At 44.4% G+C, this 11,763-nt stretch overlaps 2 protein-coding genes and 1 non-coding gene across 3 annotated transcripts; 2 read left to right on the top strand and 1 right to left on the bottom strand.

Annotated features, from left to right (window-relative positions):
- The first annotated feature begins 1,347 nt into the window (after window positions 1-1,347).
- On the top strand, window positions 1,348-1,442 carry Trnay-gua. Its single transcript has 2 exons — window positions 1,348-1,384; window positions 1,407-1,442. It is a non-coding gene; the product is annotated as a tRNA-Tyr (tRNA).
- A 217-nt stretch (window positions 1,443-1,659) lies between these two features.
- On the top strand, window positions 1,660-2,460 carry LOC6591100 (protein rolling stone). Its single transcript, XM_002016218.1, has one exon. The coding sequence runs from the start codon at window positions 1,660-1,662 to the stop codon at window positions 2,458-2,460; it is 801 nt and encodes a 266-aa protein (XP_002016254.1).
- Window positions 2,461-11,256: 8,796 nt separating this feature from the next.
- Window positions 11,257-11,763, bottom strand: LOC6591102 (probable salivary secreted peptide). The gene is made up of 2 exons (XM_002016220.2): window positions 11,575-11,763; window positions 11,257-11,501 (listed from the first exon to the last, which is right to left on the bottom strand). The coding sequence occupies exons 1-2, from the start codon at window positions 11,746-11,748 to the stop codon at window positions 11,325-11,327; spliced, it is 351 nt and encodes a 116-aa protein (XP_002016256.1). The 5' UTR covers window positions 11,749-11,763; the 3' UTR covers window positions 11,257-11,324.

An 11,763-nucleotide genomic window follows, 5' to 3' on the forward strand; every position in this document is an offset into this window, starting at 1 on the left:
TGGCACCGCCCGACAACCCCCCTGGCTATGCAACACGATGTGGCAGCGATAAATTTGCTTTGAAAGTTTTAGCCCAAAGTTTTCCCAGAAAGTTAATTGATTTATATTTTGACATTTTCCGCAAAAGCAACAGAGGAAAACTGAAAAATGAGAAGGTGCAGCCCCCAGCAGCGGGAGCGGTAGTGGCAGCAGCAACATGGAAAGGTTGCAACTCCAGAGACCTTTTCGTGACAAATGTCGGAGAGTAGCCGCCTGAGTGGGTGGGTGGGTTTTATGTGTGTGTGTGTGTGCGCTGGTGAGTGCTTCGCCAGGTTCCCTCTCTGGTGGGGAGCCATGGCTTTGTTTTCCAAAAAGTTACTTTATCATGTGCTCCAATTAGTGCAGCGACCAGCAGGGGAGCGGGAGAGGGAGTGGTAGCTGCAGAAATTGCTTTCATGCGGCGGAAAATAAAAAATGGAGTGTCATGCCAGTCGCCAGACGGACGGAACGGTGAACGGAGGGAATCGGAGTGGATATTCCATTCAGTGGGTGGATATGGATGGTGAGGGGCACGGGCACCCAGACAAGGGTCCGCATATTGCTTTTGCGAGTGCGACACGATGGGTTGCTTCCGCTGCATTGTGTGTGCCATCCCATTCCACCCACAAACGTGACACTGCGGGCCTCAGTTGCCCTCTCACACTCCCCTCTCTTTCATACATTGTTCTTGGCTTCTGATCTCCCACTCTCTTGTTTTTGCCTTCGTGTGCTCTGTTCGGCTTTTGCAGCGTTCGGCTCCAATCTCTGTTCGGCGTCTTTCATCAGCATACATACACACATAAATGCGTACATATGTACACACAAATGTACAATTTCAGACTGATGAAAACTATGCTGATGACGTTTGCAGAGCGGCAACGCTGAAGCTGACGTTATCTCTGTGCGCTTTGCACGTCGCCACCTCCATGTCCAGTGCTCCCCGCCCTCCCCTCTGTAGGCACCCATCGGGCGGCGACAAGTAGCGAAAGTTGCGCTAAATTGGAACGTCAGCGCTTTGCCTTTGCTTCTGTTTACGAGTATTTCTTTGTGCTTTTTCGCTTCAGCTCTTTTGCTTCTCTCTCCCTCTGCTGGCGACTTTGCTTCTCAGCAGCAAAGCGGAATCCGAAAATTCATTTACATGTAGCCGAAGCGAACGCAGAATTTATTGCGTATTATTTTGCTTTATTTTATTTTATTTCCCTGGCATTTATTTTATGTTATGTGCATATGTATTTTGTTTCTGTTCCGTCCCTAGTCGCCACCTCGTCGGCTGTCTGTCGTCGCCGCCCCTCGACGTTATCAGGCTGCTTTGTCCCCTCCCGCTCGTAGCCTTCGATAGCTCAGTTGGTAGAGCGGTGGACTGTAGAGCGATTGACAGAAAAGTAGACATCCATAGGTCGCTGGTTCAAATCCGGCTCGAAGGATCATAATTTTTTCTTTCTATTTTTTCCGATTGACTGTGCTAAAAAAATACATCTAAAAATATATAGTCAATATAACAGGTCCGTTTTCTTTACTTTTTCATGAATACTTTGACAGGTGAATACAAAAAAAAAGTATACAATTGCCGGCTATACGCGACTCATGTCGGAGGTCTCTTCCTCGAAATTCTGTCCCGCGATACAATAAAAACCTAAGAATATGAAACTTTTCGATGACTTTTGCAAGAGCCTCAACGAGGAACTGCAGCGGGAGAATTTCGGCTTCGCATACAAAGGCGTAGATTTGTTCTACCGATCGCAGTGGCAAAAGGGTGTCACCAACGCCCTCTACCTTCTGTATCGATGGATATGGGCCCTGTTCTTCCTGGGCGTCCATATCATGTGTATTATTATGCAGTTCTGCGGTGGGAAGTTCTTCATTTACATGACCAACTGGGGATATGGTCTGTGCACCATCACCATGCTCCTTGCCGCAGTGCAGGTCACCTGTTGGCACTACGATCTGAGGAATACCCGGAGTCTAGTGCAGGAGTCAGGCAACAAAACGGAGACCACGAGGGGACTGAAAATCTACTGGTGGCTGTACAATATGACCATAACGATGGCATTGAGCATCTCCACAGTGTACTGGGTCTTCCTGCATGGCAAGATGAATAAACCCTTGCGTTTTCCGGTTACTAACGTTATTACCCATGGACTGAACACGGTGATGATGCTGATCGACTACCTGGTCGTGGCATTTCCACTGAGGCTCCTTCATGTGGTCTACAGCATAGCTTTGGCAATTCTGTTCTTTGTCTTCACCCTCATCTATCATTTCTGTGGGGGCACAGATGAACATGGCAATCCCTATGTGTATCCCATATTGGATTGGAGAAATCCCACTAGCTGTCTGGTGACATTTGCGGGCATCTTTGTGCTTATCGTATGCTACTGGTTCCTGCTCTTCGGCCTCTATAAGCTGAAGAGAATGTTCAATAAAGCCTCCAGTTCGGTGTAGAAACCGCATGCGCCACCCATATTCTTTGGACGTTGACATGCAATGACTGCATCTAACAAGAGGCGATGCAATTACTGCACCGTCAAGTGGCCCGTGTGACACCAGCAGAAGGCTGTTACGCGCGGATCCCAGGCAAAACGCAGCCGTCAATATACCTAGTATTTGATACAATAAGTTTTAATTATTTGGTTCCTTAAATTCGAAGCTACATTTATCAATTGGTTTAGTTAGGCTGGTAAATAGGCAAAGATCTTGTCACTATATAAATGGTATAGCATATATATTTGAAATTTGTTGAAAATACTCTCTGCAATTGATATGACCCAAGCAAAATTTATTGTGAGAAATTTGAAATGTTATAAATATGAAATATAACAAATAAGGTCGAAATAAATAGAAATCACAGCTGACAAGATTTTAACTAAACGAAATAATTAAATAATCATTTAGTTTTTTTAATAAAATTATATCATTAACTCTCCACCAATACAGACTAGTGAATAACTGTACTATCGTTTGATGTCTATAAAAGAAAACAGCCAAATAATTTGTCAAAAGCAGACATATTTTGATATTATTTTGGATAACGATATCGGGAAGAAGTTGAATGCATTAGCTTTGTTTTATCTAATCTTTCGATTATATAATGATCAGATGATCCTCGAACAGAGCTCGATCACAAGTAGTCTGTCTTATCAGAGGAGTCTAGATACAAAATTTGGTTCCTCTAACTCTTATAATCTCTGAGAACTAGGCGTTGAACAAGAGAGACAGACAGACATGACTATATCGACTCGGTTCTGGATGCAGATCAGTCGAATGCGCGATCTTCTGGGTGTTACACACATCCAATTTTACAAAAAATCGGTATAATTCGGTAGAACTTTTGATGTACAATACCTGATATCATATCATCGGCATGTAGCCATTAGCCATTTTATCGTTCGTGATTTAAAAATATAAACAGCAAAATAGATTGTATAGACTGTACCTCCTGCTGTAACAGTTTTTCCTTGAAACCCTTTGGTACTGTTCTCATCATTATCTGTTCCTGTATGAGACCCAATCAATATTCCATTGTCTGACTATTTATATATCTTAGAGGAAAATCAGTGCTGTTACTTTTAGTATTTTTGACTTCTAAAAACTTGTAACTGGTGATGTTTGTTGAAACGGGTGCTCGCTCACCCTCACAAAATATATCCCAAATCAAGGCTTCCCAAAAGTGGCAACTAATGTTAATTCGTCATCTTTTTGTTTTATTGAAAAGGAGTATTGAGGATTCCAAAGCGGAATTTACCTTCTAATGTTTTCTTATATTAGTTAGAATTCTCTAAAGAAGTGAAAAAAATGAACTTTGGGATCTCATTGCTTTCCTAATGTCTGGAGAGATTAAATCTGTCTCGGATTTGTCTTTTATCTGTCATGGAATTGCAGTTGTCATGACATTAGGATCGCATGAATCCGAAGAATCCGAGTCGGGCGAGAGCGAGTCGGAGACGGGCAGCGAGTCCGATCCTCAGAAGAAGGAGAATCAATGATGATCCTCAAGGATGTCTACTTGGCCGCTTCACTGTTGTTCTGGTTGTTGTTCGCATTCGATCAAGGCTCAGGAAACCTATAAATAGAGATTTTAATGAAAGTCACCGCATATATCTAATCGGTTAAGAATTGTTCGAGTGTGTGTTGGACACTTGTCGCCTCCTCCTCTAGGTTCCTCTTGGCAGCTTTCCTCTCTTTCTGTTTTGTTCTTCTCTGATTGGTGAAAAGTGTCTTTATTGAAACTATTCGGATTAGGATTACTATGCAGCTTACCAGTATTTTTTCGTCCTCGGACCTATTGCGCATAGGTCCCTCGCCATTCTTTGGGCACCAGTACTCCAGATTCTCCTGCGGACAGAGCTCAACTAACTCCGTGCTTAGTTTTCGGCAGTTTCCTTTCGGAACATTCAGTCCGTATTACTAAGGTTCTCCGCTTCTGCATTTTTTCGAATAATTTGCTTATTTCGGGACCAAACAGGAGGACCTCCAGCCTCTTCGGTTTGGTAAGTTGTGTCCAAGCAGGCTGATAACTGCTTCCGCCATACTGGCATCACCCAATATATTGGCAAACGGATCAAATTGTTGCTGCTGCTGGGCCGCCGGCAACATTGCCGCTGCCTGCTGTTGTTGTTGTTGCTGCTGTTGCGCCGCCATATGCTGGGGGCCACCAGATTGTTGGTGATGCTGTTGTTGCTGTGGTGACTGCGAAGCTGGCATCCTGTACGCCAGTGTAGTCCTTCGGTGGCAGGCCATGCGCCTGGGTGGGCGTGTTCGGTGCAGGTAAAGGATGGACATGGACACGATGCTAGACAGCGCCTGAACAATGTCCGGCAAACTCTGGACGGGCGTCATCAGCAACACACTGACGCTGGATTGGCCAGGGCTGGCTGCGGCCGACTGTTGGGCTAGCTGGAGCAACTGTCCTGCCGTCAGATTGGAACAGAAAATGGGCTTCACCCGCTTGGGGGCGCGCACGATGGCTGCTCCCTCCGCAGGGCTGATGTTCTTGTTGTTGCTGCTGCTCAGCCTGCAGAACGGAATTAAGGTACTCCACTGGTGCACTCGGCTGATGTTGCATCTGACTGCCGTACGGTTGTCCCGCTTGACGTGCACTTGTCGGTGCCCCACTGACGCCCACTCCCAAGCCGGGATACAGGGGATGCTGGCCAGGGGGCTGCTGTTGTTGTTGTTGCCGGAGTTGCCATGGAGTTGTCTGTGGATCTGCCTACGGTTGAGATCCCTGCTGGTACATTGGCCGGTACAATGGATTTTGTGGATGGCGGGGATGCGGCGGGCCACAATTAAAATAATAATAATTATAATTATTTGATATGATAAAAAACCACAAAACAAGAAAAGATGACTAGCAAAAAAAATTCACGGAAAATGGCAACTCTACATTTATACCCGAATAGAATAGAACGGCGGTAATATTAAAAGACCGGCCGTGTCAATGGTTTTGAACCAGTTTTAAACCGTGCCACAAACGACACATCTCCGCGTAGCGATTTTGAGCAAATTAACTAATTGTTAAAGGATGCCGTGCTGTATTTAAAGTAATATAAACGTATTATTTAATATGTAAATATTTAGATAATTTATTGTTATTAAACATGTGTATAGAATAGAATGTTATAGATTATTTAATTCGGTGCAATAGGCAAAGCGTCCGCTTAAATGAACCAAAGCACGTTACAAATTAAAAAGTTTCATATCTTCTAAACCATCAAACTTACCAATGAAAATCAAAAGACTACTGATGGACAAATATTTAAACTTAAACAAAACAAACTTCTTATATTTTTAAACATTTTTCTAAGACGTTTTAAATAATAAATATCAAAAATATTGCCTTTTTCCACCCCACAGCTTATTTGGTTCAATGTAACGGAGAAGAATATCGAAATTTTTTTTTGTTGTTAAGATAAGTAAAATCTTAACAGAATTGTATTAATTGCTCAATTGATTTTTACAGAGCTTTAAGTTTGAAAAGAGCTCTGGTTCATGCTCTGAACATACATATGTACATATTTATGTGCGACAAAATGCACACACACAGCCCTGGAGAAAGTCAGTTCTGTGGAAGATTCGAGAGAAGTTTAGTCTGCGCCGTGGGGCTTTCTGGCCCTGTGCCTGAGCCACGGCTTTGCTTTCCAAACTGCAAATTCAGCATCTAGCCAATTTAGAAGACTTATGGCCCGAACAAAGCGATTGTTTGCCAACTTTGCAGACACTCCGAAGTGGAAAAACAATGGAGGCCGACGCTAGCGACGACGACGACGACGACGACAACGGTTTAGTGCTGCCAACTGATGCGGCAAATGAGCGGCGGATAGCAATTTGCCCGCCGGACACGTAAGCGGCGCAGATTTTCAGCAAAAAGCATGACACAAAAGCAGCAAAATATAATTAGTCGAGTCGTGATAAAAACGGAGAACAGCAGAGAGGAAAAAACCGTACGAAAATACATTTTAGAGGCCTGTTTTTGCGTTGTTTTTGTTTTTTTTGTGGCTTTGCGGAGCAAAACGTTCAATTAGCGTTCAAAGGCGATGTTGCCACTTTTCAGTTCGGCACGAAAACAACGAGAAGAAATTTTCCGCGCTTTCGGAAGTCTCTCTCTCTCTCTCCCGCTCTTGGTTGTCGCTCGTTTGCTCTCTCACCACTCTCTCAATTCGACCGGCTAAAAGTGCGGCGAATTCGGCGAGCGAAAATATATTGTCAGCACACATACACACACATGCACACATGCACACATGCATACCCGTACATATCAAAAACGCACTTTTCTACAATTTACTTTTGTGGTGCGCTGTTGCCGCTTTTCACCCATTACGTAGCATGGCGAAACCGAAAAAAAAAACATTGAAACGTTCAAATCGTTTGTTTGTGGGGGGAGTGGCGGGTGGGGCGCAGGAGTGGACTGGCAGCTCGAGGGTGAGCCCGGGGATGAGAGTTTTATGTGGTTGTGACTGTGTGGGCGGCGTGGGTGAAGTGCATGCCTGGCGCCATTTATGACGTTGATTAAGTCAACTCTATATTGTTTCGTTTAACTGTGGTTTTTATGCAGTGTCCCTACCAGACTAGGCACACGCCCCTAGGCTCCCACCACCCCTCGAAGGATGTGCCACTGAAGCGGCAATTATATTTGGCAAATGCTCTGCCTGTGCCACTGCCGCCCCCCCAAATTACGGCATTCATGTATTTACCCGTACGCGTATTTATTTATAAACAATTACGAGTGCCTCGGCATTGGGGCGCATGTGAAACATTTTAATTATAGAACATTTTGCGTGTCGCTGTGGCATTTCGATTGCGCATTTTTGGTTTCGATTAAAGTGCAAATATGCGTCGCAGCAATGATGTCATTGCCCATGCCCCATGCCCCTACGGCACTTGCTCCCCGGGAAAGAATCCGATAAAATTTAATTTCTTCCCGGGATTACATTACCGTTGGCTGCTGGCATGTCCGTGTGTGTGTCCGAATCCTGTGTGGCGCAGTATGACGTCAATCGATGCGGCAGCCGAGCCACAACCCATTTGCCTTTGACGCCATTTTATGTGCTCGATGCGTGGCTCTGTGGCAGGAACTTCGAAGGCGGTGGCGATTACGGTCAGGAAGGAGGCACAGGCAGCGCTAATGATGGATATATATGAAAGTGTGTAGAGGAAAGCTCTTTTAACGATAGTCCTTCCGAACAGATAGAGGTGTTCCTACCCCTACAAAAACTGTTTGACAGAAATTTGTGACAATACAATCCATTAAATTCAAAGAAAATATGTAGGTACTCACGGATGGGATAAGATATGGTAAGCTTGAACATACTCTGTGTCCGTAGAACCTTAAATAATATCATGCCGTGAAGGTAATGATCAAAAATATGGTAATTCCCATATTGATTTTCAACAATGTTTTAACTTGAATGAAATTGATTGTAAGCTCAATTCTCCCGGCAGCGGGATTGTATATTTCATTGGTTTCTGTAAAAAAGCCAATAAAATTAGTTTCTTAATAGTTCCACGATGTTTTTCTCAAATTGGAAGCTGCCAAACATCTCAATCCCATTAACATTAGCGCGCCCACAGGCCCCCAGGCCCACTTTTGGCTACCGAATATGCCAGCGGCGGAGGTCTCTATAAATCTACCTTTTCGACAGACAGGCCATTTCATTAAAAATGGTAATTTGCAACCGGCCGAGGAGCTCCGAGCTGGGGAATGAGTCAGTGGTGGCAGCGGCTGCGGAGGCAAACGACCATTTTATGGCCCGTCACTCAGAAGGCCAACCGCGGGGCGAACGAGCATAAAAACCGAAAATGGAGAACTATGGGAAGAGTAGTGTGGAGTGGCGTGGAGGAAGAGGAGGCGAAAACGCCCTCGCACAGCGGAGGATGATGTGCCTCCGTAAGCTGCCAGAAGAAGCCATCCTACGAACAAATGGATGAATAATCACTATGCTTTCTAGTACAGTAGTAGCCAAAAGTTAACGAGGGAATAATCGTACCCACAGTACCGAGCATTGAGCAAAACCACCACAGGCAGACGAATTGAATCCCGTTTGACAGTAAGTCACATTAATATAATATACATTAAGTAATATATCGAATGAAATCGAATTGATCTTTTTTTTAGTAGGTAACTGTTGGGCCTTCTTCAAAACTGTCTATCCAATATACATACATATACAAGAAGGTTATACATACATACATGTAAGGTTGTTTGATAACAACTTTGAGGTTTTGGGCGAAAAAAATGTTCCATTTTCAAATCCATTTTCATTATTATGGTATGGTATTCATGGCTCATCAGAGAAGTACAGGCTGACGTAGAAAATGAAGGCAGGAGATTAAGAGAAGAGAGAACAGAAGAACCATCCACTCCACCGAGAGAAAACCGGTTGCGAGCGAATACAGTTCGCCGTACGGCGAATTGGAATCGACGAAAAGACAAACAAACAGGTCGGGTTGGTTGAACGTCCGATTGGTCGCCGAAAGACACCCGAAGTGTTTCTGATTTCGTATTGGCTCACGATTGCAACTTCGTGCAGCCGAATGGTGCCATTGGTTTTCTCGCTTCTGTTGGGCGTTTTTATGTTGTCTGCACAAACCGTTATTATTGATGGGCTTCATGGGGCGGGGTTGGTGGTGCGGCGTGGTGAAAACACGAACGAAAAAATGCCACCCAGAAAATCCTTTGTAGCAGAGGAGATAGCTCAGGGTTCGACAGAGTCTCTTACAAGAAATTTGTATGTCCAGAAGGACCTCCGGGGAATGAAGGCGCCAACAACGTCGATAAGGAGAGAAGGAGATACCAGCAGATCATATCATCCAGCAACATCTTGGTGCTGGTGCTGGATCTAAATGGCCGCACAAATGCTGCCTGTGTGCTGGGCGTCGGTGACTTTCGTTGGTGGGTGGGTGCTTTCGCAAAAAGGACGCAAGGCGGTATACCTCTTCTTTGCTGCATTTCTTTGTGGTCATTTCCTTTGGTATTGGCATGGGATTTGGTTGAGAAATGAGAGATGAGCGGATATTAAGCGGTGCCGCTGATCCGAGCTGACTCTACGGGATGCCTGTTCCCTTCGTTGCAAGTCCAAAAAAAGCATACCTTGGATACCGTGGCCGTTAACGCTGCTGGTGGAGACCTTAAGAGCTGATTAGTGTAATGGAGCCTATGTTAGGCAGGCGCAAAGTACGGCGACATCAAAAACAAAACAAGTACAGTTGCGTTCACAAAGCTCCGAACCATCTGAATGACAGACCTGCTGCAAAGTTTCCCATTCACGGAACGGCAAAGGCTGCACGTCTTCCCTTCATTATTCATTACGAAAATGACAGCAGAAAAACTGTATCTACACTTCCATTCAAAGTCAGCCATATGGAAAGATATCTTTCCATGAGCTCAAAATGCGCAAAGGAAAAGTCAAAACAAAGGAAAATACTTCTCAGTTACTGTGTGTGTGTGTTTGTGTGTGTGTGCGAGGAAGTGTGTTGGTGTGAGTATTGTATAATGAAACTCGTTGGGTGATTTTCGGGGTGGAAAGAAAAAATAGGTGGAGTGAAAAATATTCCATGCATGGATATACATACACACATGTATACAATCATACAAAGTACATAACTATTTAATATTGAAAGATATATATATATATATAAAGAAAATATGCAGGCGCAGTGTTTTAAAACATGTTCCAGTAAGTTTATTCAATAAATTAATACATTTTTATAAAAATTGTGACACTGATATGCATATTCCTGTACATACATACATTTGAAAAAATGAACGATAGATTTCGTTTAAAATACTTCCATGCTCGCCATCTGCTTGTCATTTCATCTATTACTCAAAAATGCTGGCTGTTTTTAGAACTATGATAACTGATATGGCGCCACCTAGCCGATATTTTTTATCGGACATATATGAATGCCCTGGCGGTCATAAATGGAACCTGGAGACAGTTATATCTCGCTCTATCCGCCAGGGGGCGCACAGTGCACAGTGGGCGAATTGACCAGGAAAAAACCCTTACCTCCTAAAGCGTCTATTTAAAAAAGCATAAAACGGGTTTTCCCGCCCGTGCGGTGCTAAATTTTTAAATGTGGCAGAAGTCTGGGTACAAAATTTGGTTTGAGATCGGTTCCGGACGACCAGATGTGTCAAGAGGGCTCTCCATGAATAGGGTATCCTCGCGTATGATATGTTCCATTTTCTACATCTTTGTTTTGTCGATATGTGTGAGTGTGTCAGCATTTGAGATGGTGGAAGTGGTCGTGATAGGCCTAAAGCCCGAAGACGTTTAAAATTGAAATTTACATTCGATACATGAATGGGGGAAATAGAAAAAAAGGGACTGCGCTTCGACATATCCTTTTGACCGTGCTCCACTCCCCGCCCCCCTCACACCATTTGGGGCTGCTTTTGGCAATTTGAAATACAAATTTTACACCATCCCTCGGAATCAAATGAGCCAAGGCCAATAAGTCTCTGCCGTCTCGCCGGTCTTCCTCTTTCATTCTTTCAAGGAAAAGTTTTCCTTTCCCTCTTCAATGCCACTTTCATCCTTTGTGCCCAGAGCCATGTGGAGACAGGGAGAAAGCTCTACACATTTGAAGAGAGTTCTGCTATTGACCTAGGCCAAATATCTGCATATACGCGGATGATGTATCTAATGATGCTATACTATTGACAGGGGCGTGTATGTGTGCCTTCTAGCCAAATAGTATGTTGGAAGATCGATACCAAATTATGAGAACATCCAGTCGATGAACACTTTCGGTTTTTTTTTCAGTTTCTATTAAAATTTATTCGGTTCTATTGCATCCTTGGATTAGCGTCCATAGATCTCGATGGTGGAGTTGAGGCCACGGTTCACCTGGCTGCGGAGGTTGATCTGAGCGAAGCGGAAGCCTGGTCCGCCGGACCACAGGGCGGGAGCGGCCCCAGAGGTGTTCTTGAAGTTGTCGTACACGAAGATGGCGGAGATGTTGTAGTAGTTGACGGTGCCCTGCAATCGATGGGGAATCAAATTAGTAATGTGTTCCGCCTTTAGCACTTCAAGTAGGAATACGAGTACATACAGCACGTGGGAAGTCGACGTTGACGTTCCAGTAGTTGTTCTTAATGGGACTGCGGACCTCCACTTGGCGGGAGAGCAGATAGTCGTTGCTGTTGCGGCGTCCCCAGCTGGCGCTGGAACCGTACACCACGAAGATCGCGGCGACGAGGATGGTGAGACTGAGGAGGAACTTCATGGTTACTGTTGAGCG

The sequence above is a fragment of the Drosophila persimilis genome, unplaced genomic scaffold (genome assembly GCF_003286085.1).
Source record: "Drosophila persimilis strain 14011-0111.01,24,50 unplaced genomic scaffold, DperRS2 tig00000002-arrow-pilon, whole genome shotgun sequence".
In the NCBI taxonomy this organism is placed as follows: Eukaryota; Metazoa; Arthropoda; class Insecta; order Diptera; family Drosophilidae; genus Drosophila; species Drosophila persimilis.

Excerpts from the sequence above, each read along its gene's own strand:
- LOC6591100 (XM_002016218.1), top strand. The coding sequence starts at position 1,660 with ATGAAACTTTTCGATGACTTTTGCAAGAGCCTCAACGAGGAACTGCAG.
- LOC6591102 (XM_002016220.2), bottom strand. The coding sequence starts at position 11,748 with ATGAAGTTCCTCCTCAGTCTCACCATCCTCGTCGCCGCGATCTTCGTG. Across the intron at positions 11,502-11,574 it reads ACGTCGACTTCCCACGTGCT|GGCACCGTCAACTACTACAA; the intron begins GTATGTACTCGT and ends CATCGATTGCAG.